Source organism: Echeneis naucrates, chromosome 7 (assembly GCF_900963305.1).
Source record: "Echeneis naucrates chromosome 7, fEcheNa1.1, whole genome shotgun sequence".
Taxonomy (NCBI): Eukaryota; Metazoa; Chordata; class Actinopteri; order Carangiformes; family Echeneidae; genus Echeneis; species Echeneis naucrates.
The window spans coordinates 13445424-13465301 of record NC_042517.1 but is presented as its reverse complement, the minus strand read 5'-3'; the positions used below and the strand labels follow the sequence as shown (position 1 = coordinate 13465301).

Here is a 19878-nt window from a genome sequence, read left to right as displayed (position 1 = left end):
GAAATAAATTCTCATGTATTGTGACTGTTCTTTGTGCATTACCTCAAAATGTGTCTCGGGCTATTTAAATTGGATATCTCCATTACAAGATAAAATGTGCCATATGCTACAAAAAAAAAATACACAAACCACAGTGAAAAATTTTTATTTTAAAATAATGACAAGTTCAAAATCAAACCACGTTAAAAGTTTAATAGCTGTAGGGAGCTGAAGGAGACATAAGACCTGCATCATGGCACAGACACAAACATTTGCTGAGGAGAGGTTGGTTGATGCACAGTGGAAAAAAAAACTCCAAGGACTGTTGAACATGAGCTACATGGTCCTGTATGTGAGCAATCCAAACTTAGCAGCAATAGCTTTTTAGCCTCAGTAAGCCACCACTCAGTTTTTCTTCAATATTTGGGGTAAAGATAATGGAATGACAAAAGAACACAAAATAGAAATTGAAAGCTGTAAATATTTCCTAATAAATCTGTTCAGAGTAGGTCTGATATGACAAGAATCTCTTCAACATTTAGCAGTGCATGAAAAAAAAAAAAAAAAAATTCCAGTCAAAGTCAAATCAAATCTGAGTGGTACTTCACTATCCCTTCCAGTGAAATCTAAGGCATTTCTGTGAAGTTCAATTTTGTCCTGGAGATGAACTGTTTAAAGGACGAAAACTGTTTCGGCACACAAGTAATTGGATGGGATGGTGAATTACATCTGACAACGCTGTTGTCCATGCCAAAAAAAAAAAAAAAAAAAAGTGGCTTGTTTTACTCCTCCATTTACTACAGTCATATTAACCACATTTTGGTATGAAATAGTTCCCTTTTAATGCAGCAAATTTACTAAAAATTATTGAACCAAAGATGAATGTCAGCGAGAAAACAAAAGAACAATGGATGATGAAAAAGAAAAGCTAAATAAGCCAGAATATGAAGTCATGTGAGGTGATCCATTGTCATAGTGAGAGGTGTCTCTTGGATATCCGTGGTATTGCATTTATAAGGAGAATAAATTATTTGCATAGATCATCAGACCTTGGGCATTAATTTCCGAACATTGGACGGAAGAGTTAAAGGATGTGGACACAGTACCAGCTGTGAACAGCCATGAGACCTACTGTCGTTGGTTATTGCTTGTGAAACTCAAACACAAATGAACACAAAATCTTCATTGCTCTGGCAGGATGAGGTAAATCGAGGTTTTGAACAGAAATTTTCACTTTGTTCCCAAACGCTTTGGGTAAAACGCTGTGACAATGTGTCTGAGCTGAGCAAACAAGTTATCCATGATTAGAAGTCATGTTCATAAAGTGCCAACATTTGTGACACAGGCAGAACTGAAATGTAAAAAAAATAAAAATAAAATTAAAGCCTCTTTGACAACAATGCTGAAACCAGAACAAGAGAAGTATGCAAACATACAAACAAATCACTATTTTAAAAAACTAAGTTGAAAACATCTATTTTCCACTATTTGAAGCACTCAACACACTATCAAAAATAAAAATCAAAGCTTTTTTGAAAAATAGGATCAATCTTAAAAGTATTAAAACTGAATTTAAAAAACAGAAGAAAACCTTTAAATAAGTGAAATGTAAAAAAAATAAAGTAAAATAAAATAAAAAAAACAAAAACAAACAAAAAACATGAGTGAAAAATGAAAATGCAGAAGCATATGCAGCAATGGCCAGTATTAAACAATCTCTTTTGTGGCCATAATAATCCACATTGATAGTGTTTTCTGAATATAAAACAGGGCAGAGCCTCGTTTCACCAGTAGATTTACATGTCTGTGTAATGAGAACTTCACTTATTTCTTGCTTCAGAAAATGAATTCCTAGGATGTCAGTGGAGAGTCCGTGTCCCCTTTTACAAAAGAGACATGAGGAAACACACTGAAATACCAGCATTGATCGGACCATTTGGTAAAAGTTTGTTGTTAAAATAACCAAAGCATTAGTAGAATGAAAATCAAAAGAAAGCCTTAATAAATTTAAATCTCTTATTTACAGGCAACTTTGAATGAGATGGTTTCCCTGTTAAGCAACTTTGGGTTTGACCAAGTGGAGCAGCTCATCGTGAACCAATATTTAGACCTTTTTCTCTGGAATGCTTGAAATCTTATTTAACTCTTTTTAAGATGTCTGCATCATCATCTCTTTTCATTTTTTTCTGACTTTGAAATCATCTGATTGTCCGAAGCTTTTTCTAGATAGTTGGAACTATAAATTATTCGAGACAAGTGCCAAAAAGAAGTGAGACCACTTCAGGTAAGGTATCATACCTGGGAAAAAAAAAAACTTGCCGCCACTTCAAGAGAAGTTAATCCAAGTCAGCACCATATCTGTTTAAAACATGTCATCAGCTTTTTGAACCACTTCAGCTTGAGTTTTTTTTTTTTAGCCTTCTGTATTAAAATATTTGCACCAATAAATCAAGGTAGGACACATGAAGCTATTAACACACCAAAAACAACAAGAATTATGTACAAAAAGGCCGGTTCAAATTTTGATGTATCAGACTGGAACAAAAAGAGAAAAGTAAAATCAGAACATCTTTTAGAAGTCAAAATAAAATATGACTGCTGAAATGTTCTTTTCCTGGTTTCATTCTAGCTCCCGGAGTAATATTAGAAAAGAATAAAGTTCAAATAAACCTTTGAAAACATGTGATGTGTGTTTGTGTGTAGTTTTTTCTTGAAAGTTATCAAAATAGACACTCCTTGTCTTGTTCTTCCATTTCGCATCGTCCACAGTCCTCCAGCCTTGTTTGTTTGGAGTAAAAGAGTTTCTTTTAAAATATGAGTTTGTAGAAAATATTTTTTATGTCCTTTCTCTGTAACAGTCAGTGTTCGTCCCGAGTGTCTGGTTGCCTTGTGTGCAGAGTCGCTGTGCCGAGTTGCAGCACACGGGCTCCTCGAGTGGCACTCTGGCTCCAGAGGAAGATCTGACACAAGGTGACGAGACCAGCCAGTTAAAAACAAGACCAACTGCTGCACGCATGATAGCAAGAGAAACGCCGTATATGCAGAAAAGAGACTCACAAGAGCGCGCACAAACACACGCAATGATGGGAGCTCACCTCAGCCACTTCTTCACTTGTTATGCTGGTAGGAGTAGGTTGTGTGTTCTGTGGGAGTTTCTATGGCAACGGGTTGTTGGACGGCACTTTCCTGAAAGGGAGACAGCGAAGACTAAATCCATCATATTTTAATCTGCTTTAGTAGAAGGAAAACTGAGGTCATTACCTCAACTGAGATGTTGGTGGCAGGCACTTGGGTGTACTGGGGGATGTAGGTCCCCTGCATAGATGTGTTTGCAGGCATATACTGTACAAAAAAACCGAAAATGGATCATTTATACAAAGCACTACACTGGTAATAATGCTGTCAAACAAAGCTGCACGAGACAGGATTAATGGCATAAATTACAACAGCTTTCATCAGCCTAAATTAAAAAAGAGAACCTGCAATTGAATATGCACCCATTTCAGTTAAGTGCTCATCTGATTTTCCTGAATTAAACTCTTGTTATTTAGACTCAAGGTTTTTGGCAGTAGCGACTGAACGTTGGGAAAAAACTGAGCTCATTGCTTCCCTCATCCCTTTGGTATTGTCTCATAACACAATCACAGACTAGTTAGTTTGGTGTGCAGCTGCTCTCAGCTGTCGTTTTGGCACCACCAATGGCTCAACTTGGATCATGCAGCTTTAACAGTTAAATATTGATGCTGGTTGAATGTTACATCTTCGGCACTCTACTCACTGTCCCACTGCTGCCCATGGAGAGGTGGCTGAGCTGCTGTGTCAGGGGCCCGATCATCGAGGTCGGCTGGATGGACATGGTGTGGTCCATCCCTGGTGTTAGGACTGCTCCCTGTTGGGGTGCACACACACGTGCACACACACGTACGTGCACGCACGCACGCACGCACGCACACACACACACACACACACACACACACACACACACACACACACACACACACACACACACACACAGTGTGTGGCAACTTTAGCCAAATTAAGCCAAAGAGACGGCTTGAAAGTAGCATTATATGAAAGATTTCAGCTGCACCATCAATTGAAAGGAAAGAGCTTCAAGATACTCACTGTGGGCGGCATGATGTATGACTGGTGGTGTATCCAGGATGGGTTGTGCACCTGCAAGGAGCAAGAAATATGTGTAACAGAATGGCATCATCAGTAATGTGAGTGAGCCTAATCAGTACAGAAAATAGGCAAAAGCACAAAGCAATGATGTGCAGTGTCTAACTAACACCCCAGCTCTGAAGGCCTGAAAATACACCAGTACCTGGTAAGTGGACACCGGTGAGTGAATGTAGGGGGAGAGGGAGGTTGGGCCAATCATCCGGTTGGGGGCAATGCTGTACGGAGAGGAGTAGAATCTGCAGAGAGGGACATAAAGTCATTAGTAACCACAACATGTTCCGTCAATTCTGCATATACCAGGGATTTATGAGAATATCAGCACTGACCCGTTCTGTAAGGATGTGGTGGGGTCATAGGTAAGTGTCATTCCTCCCTGTAGGGGCAAAGAAAAAGGGCTAATCAATGTCCTCTATCATAACCCTAAAGCTGTGTTGTATGAGAGTAGACTGTGCCTGTAGGTAGTCACCAAGCATAAGGACACATTTGAAACTCACAGTCTCCCCATCTCTTGTCCAAGGCCGTCCGTTCTGCAGATATTTTCCCTGGCTCTGACGTTTCTTCTGGCCTCCATCCGCAAATTTGCACAACAAGGGTTCTGGGGGTACTAGGACACGGAATTAAAAAAATAAATATTCTGTTTTCTGATGATGGAAGAAAACGCTTTATTGATATCTTTCATTTGTGTGGATAACAGCATCTGCCAAATGAGCAAATGCACATAAAAACATGTGTGAGTGCAAATATGACGGTAATATTAATTTCAATGAATGAAATACTCTTTGGATTAGAGAACTTCCACTGGCAGATTATTTGTTTAAAAGATGCAATACCCAAACATCAAAAAACCTGACAAGCATAAATCTTTATCAAATCATAAGGAAATTATATATTTATCTCCTCGTATAATTGATCTCATTACTTTTTAGCTTTTTTCTTTTTTTTACTGCCTATATATGAGCGAATATCTTGTTCTTACTGTGAATTGCTTTAACAAACACTCTTCTCTTAATAAAAGACTCTCTTATCTTAAACAGTAAGAAAAAAAGGGCTCACCTGGTACGCCAGGTGGAGTCTTGATATATTTCCCATTGAAATGTTGGATGATGGCCTCACATTTCTCTGTTGACTCCATCCTACAGGAAAAATGTTCGTCCGTTAAACAGTTGACAGAACATCATGCAGATTTTTTATGTGCACTGTCCACCAGAGGGCTCACTCACCACGGATAATAATATAAAGATGATCTGTAACCTCACTTCCAACTTTTTTATTTCTTTGCGTGAAGCTGCCCCATCAATGATCAATTTCTATAGACTGTCGTAGTACACCTAATGAAATAACTAAAGTTTATACCTGGCAAAGCCCACTCCCCGGCTAGTCCCGTTAGCGTCGCGGAGGATGCGTGTGGAAATGGCCTGGCTGAAGGGTTTCAGCATGTTCTCCAGCTCCTGTTCATCCATGGACAGCGGCAGGTTGGAGATGTAAAGGTTGGTGGGGTCCTGCTCCTGTTGCTGAACGCACAAAATCCAAAAGAAGATGTTAAAACCAGAATATAGAGCAGAAAGAGCTCTTCATTCACTTGTGACTATAATTTGTTAGATGGGAGCCCAACAAAATTCCAGATTATATATATATATATATATATATATATATATCTCATACACAGAAAGTGGATGATATGACTGATATTTGGAAGTGTGGCCGGTGATGGACAGATAGCTAAAAAACAAGTGAGAGAAGAGGAGGTGGGCTAGAGTTTCAGGTGGATTTCCTCATGGCCATGTGGAGAAAGTGATCTTCGAACAATGGTGGAGATAGTCTGGCTGGACTTCAACTAGACTCTCCCCCTCTTTTTCCCCTCCCACTCACTCTCTTTCTCTACTTAGCCAGCTGCTTTTTTCTTCTTCATATTCTTCTCCTGTTCTCCATCACTTATGTCTTATTACCAAAGGAGAAGAAGACAGGCCCATTGTGTGAGACCAGACTCTTAAGAGGATGAAAGCCTAGGATCCAGGTAATGTGATATCAAGGCATAATTGCATTTCATATTCCTCTCCATCCATGAATGATCTAAAATGATGATGTACTCTTGCCTGATGGAGAATCACAGCAGAGACATTTTGGACAAAGACCTTTGGAAATAAATCGGAGAGGATCTAACGCATTGTATTATCATCTCCCCCACAAGGTGAACATTATTATCCTACTTCCTTGGTCATAGTAATAATATGTATCTTGCATTTAAGCAGATATATTCATGTGGTAATCCTGACCTTGAATGCAGGCATGGAGACCGGCTCTATCTGGTTGCATAAATCAGACAAATTATGCAGCTTTTCCAAATCTGTAGTTAAAATGATTAGAAAACAGCTTGGATGAATGGTTTCATTTTCTACTTTTGAACTATTATGAAGGTTTTTTTTTTTCCTCCTTTCCTTGCCTCATGCTCAAACAAATTTAATTTGACCAACAGTATCTTGTAAGATAACCAATCTGTATCACCCTCTAACCATTATGCATATTCATTATCTCAGAGTACAGATGTGATTAAAAACCTGTAAATGCAGTGTGAATTAATTTCCATTCCATGAATAATGCATGTGCAATTGCAGCGACCTGTGGTGAAGGTGATTTCTCTTTCACCTCCCTCCTCCTCCTCTTCCTCCTTCACAGGAGCACGAGCTAAAGATGAAGCTCGAACCTATGAGAGTGAGCCGGGGCCTACTGTGGATTTCAACCAGTGAGTCAGAATGAGTCAGGATGAGAGAAATCTGACGCAAACATGAGCCTTGGTGTAACCAGAAGTGAAAGGGTGAGTGAAATCAAGTTATTTTGTGGGCAAGAAGCTGTATGAATGTCAGTGATCCAGCTTAAAAAGAGATCAGCTTTCCAGGGTGTTGGTGGCGTGCGTGTGTGTGCGCTTGCTTGTCAGTGTGTCATAATCCGTTGGGGCAAGGCTGCTGAAGTGCATGTGTGAGTGTCAAGTGTGCTGTCGCTTTCCCTCTGTACATGTGCATGTGCGCGTGTGTGCATGTGTTGACAGGGCGGGTGGCTGGGCACAGGGCCCTGCTGGCTGGGGAGCTGCTCAGACACTGAGTCAGATGCCACCAGGGAGAACAGACAGATCCTTTGTGCAGGGAGCTCAGAGACCAGGCCCAGGGACACGCTACCCCAACAGCATCACCACTGTGCCGCATGACATGCACACAAGCGTTCACCTCTGCACACTATACCTGTGCGCACGTGTATGCTAACATTGGCCCATGCACAGTCCAGGACACACTCATGTATGAACACACAGTTGCGAAAGCTTGAAAAGCTTAAAAAGAACGGGCCAGGCTCTCTGCTGCGAGGGATATAATGAATCATACTATTTGTAATTAATTATTCATCTTCCAACATTTCCCTGAGTCCCCTGACAAAAGACAAAGTGCCAAGGTTTTTTTTCAGAGTGCTGAAAAGTAAGGTATAAGTTATGAGGACATAAACCCACCTAAAACGTTCTTACCTTCGCCATCTGAGCCTGCACCCCACCTGCCTTCAGCGCTGTCACTGCCTTCTGAGCCGAAGCTGGGCTATCAAAGTCAACAAAGCCATAGCCTGCAGGGACCGAGACACACAGCAAGACATACAAGTTATGACAATATATGTACACTACAAGTCTGAATATCTGGACTTTGCATCCCATTTGAGGACAGATATAGAGTTATGCAACACTGATCATATTAACATCACTCAATATATACTTGTTAAGCTGGAATAGTGTGAAGCTTAACTCACAGTAAACATTTGGCAGCCAAAAGCAAACAGCTTAACCAAAAAGAGTGTATTCATAGTGTGTTGCAACCTTAAAACTGAAACCTGTAACTTTCCACACGAACAAAAGCTGAGATGAAGAACTATCTACTGTCCTGCTGGTATGATTATTTCACCTCTCTGTTGTTGCTATGCAGTGAAAATGCTGTCAACTAAGAAGATAAGGTGTTACTGAATATATTATTCACTGAACATTCATTTAATTGAACTGGAAAACAATACACAACATGACGGAATATTGATTTATTGAATAATGTTGAATAATAATTGTGTTTTTTTTTTCCCTGTCTACAATCTCCCATACAGCAGGTTAAATTGAAAATATCGCAATCTACAAATATCACAGAGAGTGGATATGGTTTTCAGACTTTGTTTGCATAGTATGGAGTACAGACAAAATATAAAACCATAAGAGAGCAATAGACAGGGACATGAGTACTCCATAAACTAATAAAACATCTTTCAATAAGGCAAGGTTTTTTGCATTAAATGTAAGTTGTTTTTTTTTCCCCTCGTTTAATGTAAGTATAAAGACAAAATGTTAAGCTCTTGCTGAAATTCCACTTATATATCATGGTCTTCTTTTGTAAAATTTGTCTTTTAAATCTCTTCTTACTAGCATCTTTTCATCCTGCCAGTGCTTTTACACTTTACCTTTGCATTTGTTAGTAGTCTTGTCCAGGATTGCCTTGGTGGATACAATCTTCCCGTACCTGAAAAACAGTGAGGTGTACAGTGAGGAATCATCTTTACATTGTGCACTCAAAATAATCACTTGTTTATTTCCATTATGTGTATTACATCATGTTTCCCATTATACTTAATACGCCCTAAGAGACTGTGCACTGTGATGACCAAATCATAATTCACCTCAGACTCTGTGTTCACACAATTACACCATCTGATAATAAATTATCTGAATGGAGGAAATCTTTACAGAGGGGGTGGGATGTATATTAGATGTAACAAGAGTAAAGTCCCATTGGATTTCAGGATGCTAGAGACATCTTTAGTTTTACTATATCTTATTTATTCCGGCTAGCTCACACACAGATGTCAACAGGGATCATGTCTCAAGGAGAATCCTATCATATGGGAAAATAGTAAAATAAATATATGCCTCTGCTGCACATTCAGCTTCACAATGAACCATCGATATGAGAATCCCGCACAATCCACCCAGCTGTGCAGCTATGGGCGCTGCAGATGCACATGATAGTGCATGACTTGGGTAATGCTTCTGTCAGGCAGAATGTCTATCAGTTCCCATCTCTCCAGGCATGTGCATGCAGTGTAATCTGATATGCCTCTCTTTGGCTGTCCTGTCCAAAACTGGCTCGCAGCCATACTCTCATTCTACTAACCAGTTTTTCTCCAGGCAGCATTAAACCCTCCGCTGGGTCTTAGTGCCCCACACTAAGAAACCCCCACTTTCATCCAGAGTCTCTGCAGCACTGTCACATTTTATCTGGATTAGAGGAGTCACTTTAAAAATATACTTTATTAATGGTGATTACACGCTGGACTGCTAAAATTGTAATGTGATGGTTAATCTGTTGGATTATTCTGTAGTGGAAATGAAAAGTTACTTTGGGGTCACTTTCCTTCCAGAGAAAGAATAAAGCTGTAAAGCTGTTCCCTGACAAATATGACTTGGGGCCACTTATGACGGTGAGGATATTTTTACAGTTTCCAAGAAACCTGAATAATTGATTTGGATACTAAAACATGACCATATACTACAACCACTGTTGGGGACATAAATGGGAAAATTGGCATTTTACTTGAAATATATCCAACCCGAAGAGAGAACAATGAAAGGGCCCCAAATAAAAACAAATAAAACATAGTTTATCATGTACTTAAATCTACATTATATAAGGTAGTCTTATTTGTACTCTACATATAGCCACTTTGTGTTAAAATATTTCTTATGCAAATTACTCTTTTCATTGACTTTCAGTGCATGACAAAAAGGTTCTGGAATATGTTATGATAATTTATTCTGTTTGAATTCTCTAATTGAATCCATTCAATCGTGACTGAAGATGTGTTGTGTTGTGGCTTCAATATTACATTACTATTTAATGGTGAATTTCTTATTCTAAACCATAAGTTGCAACCAACTGGACTGGAATATGACAACATTGTCTGGCTATATTTTATATGCATCATTACAGTGGGACCACAGCGGTCCAGCCAGTTTCCTGCTTCACATTACGACTAGTACTTAAGCTGAGAGCTCTGCTTGCTGATCTCCCCTGCTTACACAGCTGAGATCCTAAAAACTGAACCGCGCTCAGAGATTTTTGGCCACACGATGCAGAAGGAAATGAGGGAATGGAGACCCAGCCATGTGTGAGAGAGCATGACATACAGAGACTAGCCCAACAGCCATCCATGGTCAACCACCAGAGATGGACCAGTTGCAGCAAGGTGACCACGGAGCATGGAGGCGACTACAGGGGCCAGAGATAGAGCACCAACCCCCATCCCTGCTTCTCTACCCTCACTTCCTACACAGTACATCTCAGAGTGTGCATTAAACTCAGTGTGGGGGAGGGGATCTTTAGGAGTTATGTGTCCTGATAGTATGCACACATTAACTGCTCAAACTTGTGTTAAGTATGTAAAATCCACTCTATGAATTGTGTCCCCGCGGTTTTACATCCTACAAGAACTTTCCTTATTAACTATTACAGGATACAGTATCCTATCTCTGTCTGCTTTAACTGTGAATTACACTGGCCTTAATGTGCTCTGCTAACAGGCAAATTTCATGCAGTGATTTTATCTGCTCTGTAAAAGCAGAAATATGAGAACTACCCCTACAGAACACCACCTGACACACAAACCCTGAACTCCATTCACTCCTCCCCTCTCCGACTCTTTCTACCCCCCCTTCGTGCCATTGCCCTTGTTTGTCTTTCCCTTTCCCCTGGGCTTGCCGTTTCCTGTAGGGTTGGGCAGCCTCATGTGAGCCATATCTTCCAGACAGCTGTAAAATAACAGGCCTCTCCCTCTCTCCGTCCTTTATTCAATCTCTCCATCCCCCTTTTCCCTCCATTTTCTCACTCTTCTATTCTTCTCTTCTGGTTCTCATCACCAGGCTCAAGAATTCAATTAAGTAAACCCAGATCATTCATTCAGCCCTCCTTGTTTTGATGTGTCCCACTGAAGACCTAACAAACATATCAGATGGAGTGGATGATGCTGGTGTTTGATGTCTGACTAGAAGCAGCCCATTGCAGAGTGTTCAAAGACTTGCTCTCATACTAAAGAGAATCATAGCGTTTTATTTATAGCGCAGAATGTGACTTTGAGTTGGGACAGTATAGTCTCATTGCTGTCATAACATATGATGAAGCCTTAAGCACAGATGAGCCATAATTCATATAGTTTAAAAGTCAAAGAAAGAGCAAGGGCAGCCAAACAGCATGAGAGGGGGAGACTAACTCTTCTGTACCTAGTTGTTGGAAAGTCTGTGCTTAGCTGTGCCAAACTTAAGTCTTAGTTCTAGGCTAAATGATTGTTGGTTTTTCTAAAGCCAAAGTATGATGGCCTAAAAACCATTCTTGGTGTGCTAAAGTTTGTGCTTCCTTCTCTGAGCAGTAGTGACGCAATTCACTCTGTCTTTCATCCATCCAGCCAACCATCTATCCATCTTCGTGCTCATCTCGAGGTGGTCAGCCCGAGAGAGATTTATGGGGTCTCGAAGTAGACAGCTGATGCAATTGGTTTTTTGGGTGACTTACGGCTGACAGAGTTTGACCAGATCTTGGTCTGTGGTTCCTGGGTGGAGGCCACGGATGTACAAGTTTGTTTTGCTCAGCTGCTCTCCCCCGCTGCTGCTGCTGCTGCTGCCGTTGCTGCCACTGCCATTCCTGATGGTGGTGTTGCTGTTGTTGTTGTTGTTGGGGCTTGGAGGAGCCATCTGATGGTTGGAGGGGGACACATATGTCTGCTGCAACAAACACAAAGATAGCATTGTCAGGTTTGATGTGGCAAAGCTGTCCAGAATGCAGTCGAATGGATGCATCCACTGATGCAGTAGCTAACTTAACATGAAGCAAGAACAGCTGGTTAATGGACCGCTAACTGATTGTTCAAACTACAGGCTTATTAGGAGAAAATCAATTAAAGACAATGGGACAATTAACCAGAAACTGAGCTGCAGTAGCTGGTTAACTTACTGACATGGTGTCAAAATGGGGCCACAGAGTCAGAGCCACGATATCTCCAGCAAAGACACAGCTTCATCCCACTTAGTAAGTCAGCAGTCTGGGTGTAACGATTAATCGATTTATATTCTTGCAATCCAACTGCATCGATCTGTGCTAGGTAAATTTGCATTCCGGGCGACATATATCGATTAAAATAGTTTGAAATGGTAAGGAATCGATTTTCATCGATATTTGGAAGCTGTACGTTGGATGTGTGCTTCTTAGTTTGTTTTTAGCACTTTTGACACGTTAAACGTTCCTCGATTCAGGCTGCCTGTCTGTGACGTCATCGGCACGCGCCGACAGCAGCGCGAAACTCAGAACGATAACAAAACGCAGCATGGCGGAGCAGACGGCGAGAAAGAAGTTTACAAGCTACCTTTTCGATCCTGTGTGTGGAAACATTTTGGCTTTTGCAAAGACGGAGGTGTTCCAAATAAGTCGGTCGCTGTTTGTAGAATATGCAGAAGCCAAATAAAAAACCAAGGAAACACGACGAGTCTTTCCAACCATCTACTAAACGCCGACAGTCCAGGCACCTCTCCTGAAGAAATGTTGGTTGATTTTATTTTTATATTTTTATATGATATTTTTTATGTTGAAAACAACATCAGAAGTAGCAAGTAAACCTACTGTTAATTCAACCTGGAGAAATGTTGGTTGCCCTTTATTATGTACTGTTGACATTGAAAATGAGAGCAGAAGGTTATCCTTCTAGTTGCACTTCATTCAAATAAAAGGTTAATGTATTTGCCATTAATTGTTGTTTGCTTGTTCATAATTAATTTGAATCTGATTTCCTTACAAGATACAACAAGGATCTCTGAAACTTCGCCTGCACTGCCCAGTATCCAGGTATTTATTTCAGAGTCACACTCGTTGAATTTTTGGCTAAAAAGTTACTGAATTGATTTCAAGTCACTGTGTGGATCGAATATTGAAACGTTCTAAATGAACCAAGATCGTCCTTCACTCAAATTGTTGTTGAAGTGAATTATTACACCCGTAGTCGCCAGAAATTAGATGACATAGCAGGTAAAAAGAAGTAATACAAATATTAATATTGTTCATGCCTTTTAACAAAAATATGAAAAAGACAACAGTGTATAATTATGGAGCCAAGTATCATTAATATTAAGATGTCAATAAGATTTTAGACCACTCTGTTCATAATTTGTATATGAAAACAAGGTCACAGAGCTGTTGGGTTTGTATTATTGGGACAATGTATAACCCGCTCTGAGTGAGCAGTGATTTTATAAGAAAAATATGGAAAACCAGCCAAAGATATACAACCGTAGTTTACACTGATATATATTTACCCTCTGTACTTGTACAACAACCAAGCACTGGTTTAGTGTCTTTAATATTTCCTGCTAGACTGGGAGGTGAATGAGAATTGGATTTGCAAGTCTGCATTTCACTAATGGTTGTGCATGTTGACCATTTGTTGTTGTAAAACTAAAATTAAACTCATAAACATGATACAATAAATGATCGACAGTGTAAGATTAAATGTCAACTATCACTTGACTATAGACTATAGACTAACACTTGGACACAGAATCGCTGCTTCATTATTTTGCCCCTGCATCAGATGCACAATGATCTTCATGAGACATGACCTACTGTAAAGCTGGTGCTTTGACATAAAATTTTGAGACTTTAATTAACATATAGTACAAGTTGTTGATAAAAACAACCACATTTTTAACAGTGTAACATTTAAGTATTACATCATGTATGATAAAACTGAGCTCTCTTTGACCTGCAAGAAAGGCAAAATGTTAAATCTGGCAGTAATTAACGTGGCTGAGTCTCATTCTATTGATCAGAGACTTTTAGGCTGAAACTGTTGGTCCATTGGGAGCATTTGAAACTCTTCCAATTAAAACTGTTCACAGGGAGATCTGTGGATGAACTTCAACATTGTTTTGGAACAGAAACATTCATTCATATTCTTTCCAAATTGATTCTTAAGTCCTTTGAACAGCACAAGCTGTATTCTTTGCACCACTATTGTCTTGGTGTGTTGGCAGACATCTCTAAACCTGAACAGTTTTCAGGACGACATACAATTACAACTGTACTGAGTGAACACATTGTGAATTAAATTTCTCAGGGAAACAAAATGTCAGATAGCATAAATTTTGGCCTTGGCGTCCTCTTTCTCAGTGGCGGAGGAGAAGGAACTGTTTGATTAGTTATGGTCAGCGGGCCCTGCCCCAGGGAACAATTGGGTGGCTTGTGGGGCACCACTAGGTCAGGATGAACCACCAGCTTGTTAACAGAGAAGGAGCTGTTGAAAGACTGCTGGAATCAAGCTAATTAAAGCCTTTGTATTTGTCTTTTATGTAGCATCCTTCAAATCAACTAACATGGGTTTAATTCAGATTCCTGAAACACAAATCTGTGAGGAAGCATCACATTTTACAAAATAAGACACAGGATTTAAGCTTTAATGCTTGGAACTGTAACTTCAAAAGCGACAGGATTTAGAAGTTTAAGAATAAGATTTCACTGAGCTTTTTATTTCATTATCTTATTTACAGTGTGATAAAACTACTCGAGAGTTAAACCTGGTGTGAAAATGAAAAAAACAAAAAAACTGTACTACGCCTCAGAGGGGGGAAAAAAAAGGAAATATTCCTTCAGGTCCAGCAAACCATGAAGACGCAACTGACAGTGTTTCAATTTAGGACAATTTTATTGGCCACAGGACATGACAGTGAACACTGATTTTCACCAACTCCATATAAAGCGACACATTAGTGCCTATTATCAGCTATAGCTGGGTGTTCCTCTGCAATTGAATCTTATAAAAAAAAAAAACAATGTTGAGAGAAACCATAATTCACTCAATCCTGATTATTATTCTTAGAGAAGCGTCTATAATAACAACTAAATTAGGCCTCTTTAATTAACAGAATCTGTAAAATCTACACGAGCGCTCTACAGATCTAGCAAACTTTTGCGGTACAGTGTTTATCTGGACAAACTGAGTCCAGTTTTCCAGTTTGTAAAAGATATATTATAATTTACCATATATACAGGGGGTGAGATCATTTAAATGAGTTCCATTTACATAAACCGTGTGAGCAGAAATATAAATGTAAATTGTTCACTTCGATCCACCTGATAAACTGTATACAGGCTGACAGACTTGGAAACATTATGAAATTGTAGTAAGATGTTTGCCAAGTACATATGGCAAGACCTAATAATTTTACAAAACAGACTGTTTTCATCCTGAATCGAGTGAAGTGTGTATGCTAATGTAAAGTCACTTCGCACTTATAACTGGTTTACAAGCCCAACATCCAGCTGCCATATGTTTCCAAAAATGTTTTGGGATCAGCCCTAGTAGACCACCCCCTGTCCTTTTAGTCACGGTGAGAAAATCAGTGACTCATAGAGCCCATTCATCTTTGTCCTTTCATCTAATCTCCTTCACTTCTTTAGCATCAATAGTACACTGTTTGTTTTTCCACAATCGCAGCCCCTTCCTGTGCTTTCCCCTGCATTGACTGTAGGCAACACGCACTGACTATCAGGAGGGATGCACCTGCAGAAGCCTGGGGAGATAGAATCTAACAGGAGACCGAGTCCGGGGCCAGGCCTGGCAAGTGAGCCCTGTCTAATGGGGATCTGAGCTTGTTAGCGGAAAGTGCTAATCCCTCTCATGTGCTCTCTAGTCAGAAGGTAGTGTCTCATTAAGACTGCTCTGCTAGGCTTCATCTGAGAAAAGATGGCATTAAGTCAGCCCCACACCTACTCTCCATCTGCCCCAGAGCCCAACACTCACTCCAGGTGTTTCGCCCCCCCCATGTAAGGTAATGCTGAATGTGCTGATTATCTGTTTACATGGATGTAAATGCATCACAATGACATCTCTGAGCATTCCCCACATTCCTTAGCAATGCACTTTTGTTTGTCTTCCTCTCTCTGAAGTGGACAGGGGTTGTAGAGGGCCATGTGCTGGGTTTAAGATCAGTTAAAGCTGTCGTTGCTAAATTGAACTGCATTCCTGGAGGCATCACATTTCTGTGGGAACTAGACTTCTTGACAAGACAGATTAAACTCAGGAAATCCTCTGCACATAAACTACATAATAATTTCCAACTGACATTGTTTTACAAGTTTGTATTTGTTCAAGAAGTTTTATCATATATACCCATGAACTGTTGAAGCTAAATTACTTTAAACCACTGAATAGGGGGAAGGTAGAAATGAATACAGTTCTTCCATCCCCATTAATATCAGAGTTTTCAATTATAGTCACAGGAAGATAAATCAGCTCTTTATGTTATTATTATAGTTGTACGCGAAGCATAACCTCAGTGAGGCAGCAGCTGAAGACTGATGAGGTGATTACAGTCAGAGGAAGCAGAGGTGATGCCTGAGGGGACCACAGGTGACTCAAGGACTTTTTCATCCAAGAAAAAAACAATGAGTGCTAAATGAGGCAGGATGTATGCCTTCAACTTTGTAGCAAAGGTAAGCGGCGGCCTGTCTTGACACTCTAATGCTACATCTCTCTGGCAGCACAAACACTTTGTACAAATTGATGATGGGACTGCTCACAAGCTCTTCTTAAGGGCATCTGATTTATTTAATGTTATTCAGAACTTAGCTTTATCACTATGATATGCATATAGTTGCCTATTACACGCAAGTGTGAATCATATTAAATATTTCAAATAGATCCAAAAGAAAATGGACTTTCTTTACCATTATTAACATGCTGGTACTTTCTGAATTTTGACCATTTGGTACCAGAAAGTGCCAGGATGTTAATAATTACAAAATGGTTGAATTTCAAACATGTAAATGTCAAAATCAATATTTCTTTACTCAGAAAATATTTATCATTTATCCTGTGCAACACTTTAGCTTTGAAGACATGACAACATATCTTGAATGAGAGAAATATCTTAAATGTGAAGTCCTACCTGTTTAGGTGAAGCAGCCTTACAAGGCACCGTAGAAAAGATCATAGTGTTACAGACACAATGTATTTAAATTATGTTTTTGCAGCTCCAGGCAAAAAAAAATTAAAAAGAAAAAAGAAAGCAGCACACGATGGGAAGGACCAAATGCGGATGATGAAGATCCTTGGCCACTTCTCCTCTCTCTCCTGGCTCAATATGTTTTTCTTAGAAAACGTCAGGAATTTCCTAAAGAAAGTCTGTTCTAAACAGCTGTCAAATATGCTGAAGAGACCAGAAAGTGCAATAATCAGTTAAGAGGAATGTGCAGCCTCTCTTCACCATGTGAACTAAACCACTGACAGACCAGAAATCAAGGTATGTGAAACACACAGGGGAGAAAGAAAAAAGACTGGGGGCAGTTAATCGAAAGCAGAAGGGGGGCTGGGGGGTCCTCTTAATCCTTTTCTCCACCCTTTTTCTTGTAGTAAAAGACACAGACCAAGGGGGTTAGTGCTTGATGCTGGATTTACAAGTCCTCTCTCTTTGTGACTTTGGCACTCTAACAATGCAAAATGTGTAAAAAAAAAAAAAAAGAGGGAAAAATAAGGTGTGTGTGCATGAATGTCTTCTGTTCTTCTCTCAAGGAAAGGGTTTGAGTTTGCACAGCCTCTTTTGAAATGAGCACATTGTCTGAATTCAGGATTCCAGGAATTCCAGGTCATTAATCTGAGCAATCTGAATTCCTGCCAGCAGCGAGGCAGGGAAGGGAATAACACAAGCAAGGAGGGTGGTGTTTGATTTCAGCTTTGCCTAAACATTATTCAAGAAATACTGCGAGCCAGGCATCAACATAGTTCAATGTCCTTCCAAAGCACAATTGGACTGCAGCATTTTTATAAAAGATTGTGGCGACAAAATCTTAATATTTGAAAAAAATTATGAGCAATCAGATTTTAAAATTCTTCTTCCTTAGTCATTACGTTTGTTGCAAACCACCCTGTCTGTTGCTATAATCCCAGTCTGTTCAGGGAAATGTGCCTGAAAAATACAAGTCACCTAATGAAATATTCATTATCAGAAGACAGCCTGATCAATGCTGCCCCATATATATGGTCTGTGCTGCAGCCAATCTATAAATTCAGCATTTAACACATCAATATGAGAGCTCTTGTACAGGCTCTGTAACTTTCCTTCCTTTCATAGTGCTGTGCAAACCTTCAGTCATTAGCAGTACTGAAGGGGTGGGGCATATCTGTACGCGTAAAAGGGGAAAAAAACTCAAACTTACTTGTGGTTAATTCAATGAAAACATAATTTACGGGAAGATGCGTTTGATTCAATCCCATAAAACATGTCTAAATAAAGCACTACAGGCTTTAATCCCTTTGCTCGGGCATCCAGAGCCAGTTTCTCAGCCGGACTCTGTGTCTGCAGACTCGGTGTAGGAAGAGAACAGCGACCGGAGCGGTACAACCGAAAGCAAACTGTGTGTGTGTGTGTGTGTTTGTGATAATCTAACGGGCCCGGTGTTAGTTTCTACCAGCGTCACACCAACACACACACACACAAATAAATAATAATAATAACAAGCCGACAGCAAAAGCTTGCGGCAGGAAACGGGAGAGTTTAAAGCGTCGCCTGTGATCCACTTTCAAGGACACTGCAGCTCCGGCAGCCTTTAACCGGAGCGGATCGCGCCTCGCCGACAAATGACCGCGTTTCAGCGGGAGTTGGGCTGACCGCTCGGTATTTACCTTCTTGGTGTTTTTGCCGGTGTATCCGTTGTACGGGTTGATTCCTGCCCTTGGCGGCACGGAGAGCAGCATTTTTTTTCCGCGGCGCTGTGTCCGGTGGAGGAGCGGAGGAGCGGAGGAGCCGGGGCGGTCAGCTGACGTCAGCCAGGGAGACTCAGCCAGGAGCAGCCGTACTGAGTGTGGGAGTCACTCCTCTCCAGCACCCACTCACCCCTACAGTGGATCTATGGGTGGGGGGGGGCTGATCCCCCAGACCTGCTCCAAGACTGCTCAGTGACAGCAGTGCTCATCCAAACAACCCTGGTCTTATTCAGGTCCCGCTGAAGAAGCGCATAACTGTATCTGATCTACAATTTAAATTTTGCAGAGGTCAAAATTTGATTTTAACTGTTAACAAGGTAGAAATTTTAGGTGTTGGCAAAGGCTAAGAAGTTTGTCTTTTCAATCACACAATCTAGTCTCTGTCTTTTTTTTTGTGTGTGTCTTCTTAGCAGCTGCTTTCAGTGTGCCTCAGGTCAAGAGACAATCATGCAGAATACAAAAATATACAAAGAGGAACAGCCCGCCATGAATATTTCCTGAGAAGGAAGTACACATGAGTCACCATGACCTGGAATAACTTTTACCTTTACAGACACTGGTCATTAAAAATTAAAAATTTGGAATAATTGATATCTACCCACAAGTGATCTAAATCTGAATAATATCTGAAACACTGTGTTTTCGAAGAAATTTAGTTTTAGGGTCCAAATTGAAGCAGAATGCACAATGTTTTGGGGGATTTTGTTACTTTGTTTTTTTTCTTAGCCAATATGTAACAGTAAAATGTTCTAACAAAGTTTTAAATAAACAATATTACATTTCTCTGGGTTTTTTTTTTTTTCAAGTGTTTTGATAGAATTTAAAGCAGTCCTTTTGTAGCTCTCAGTCTTCTAGAAGAAATCTTCTCAAGCACACACACAAGTTCAGCTCCCAACATACTCTCATAAC

General features: G+C 40.1%; 1 protein-coding gene across 1 annotated transcript; it reads right to left on the bottom strand.

Moving 5' to 3' along the window:
* Positions 1-129: 129 nt before the first annotated feature.
* Positions 130-19233, bottom strand: LOC115046539 (RNA-binding motif, single-stranded-interacting protein 2-like). Its single transcript, XM_029506980.1, has 14 exons — positions 18889-19233; positions 11736-11944; positions 8635-8693; positions 7673-7764; positions 5518-5675; positions 5218-5297; positions 4659-4768; positions 4491-4537; positions 4307-4400; positions 4105-4155; positions 3758-3868; positions 3241-3321; positions 3075-3165; positions 130-2939 (listed from the first exon to the last, which is right to left on the bottom strand). Exons 1-13 carry the CDS (start codon positions 18958-18960, stop codon positions 3088-3090), a joined length of 1242 nt encoding a protein of 413 aa, XP_029362840.1. The 5' UTR covers positions 18961-19233; the 3' UTR covers positions 130-2939; positions 3075-3087.
* Between the last annotated feature and the right edge of the window lie 645 nt (positions 19234-19878).

Excerpts from the sequence above, each read along its gene's own strand:
- LOC115046539 (XM_029506980.1), bottom strand. The coding sequence starts at position 18,960 with ATGCTGCTCTCCGTGCCGCCAAGGGCAGGAATCAACCCGTACAACGGA. Across the intron at positions 5,676-7,672 it reads TGCAGGCTCAGATGGCGAAG|CAACAGGAGCAGGACCCCAC; the intron begins GTAAGAACGTTT and ends TTGTGCGTTCAG. Across the intron at positions 4,156-4,306 it reads CACCGGTGTCCACTTACCAG|GTGCACAACCCATCCTGGAT; the intron begins GTACTGGTGTAT and ends TGCTCCTTGCAG.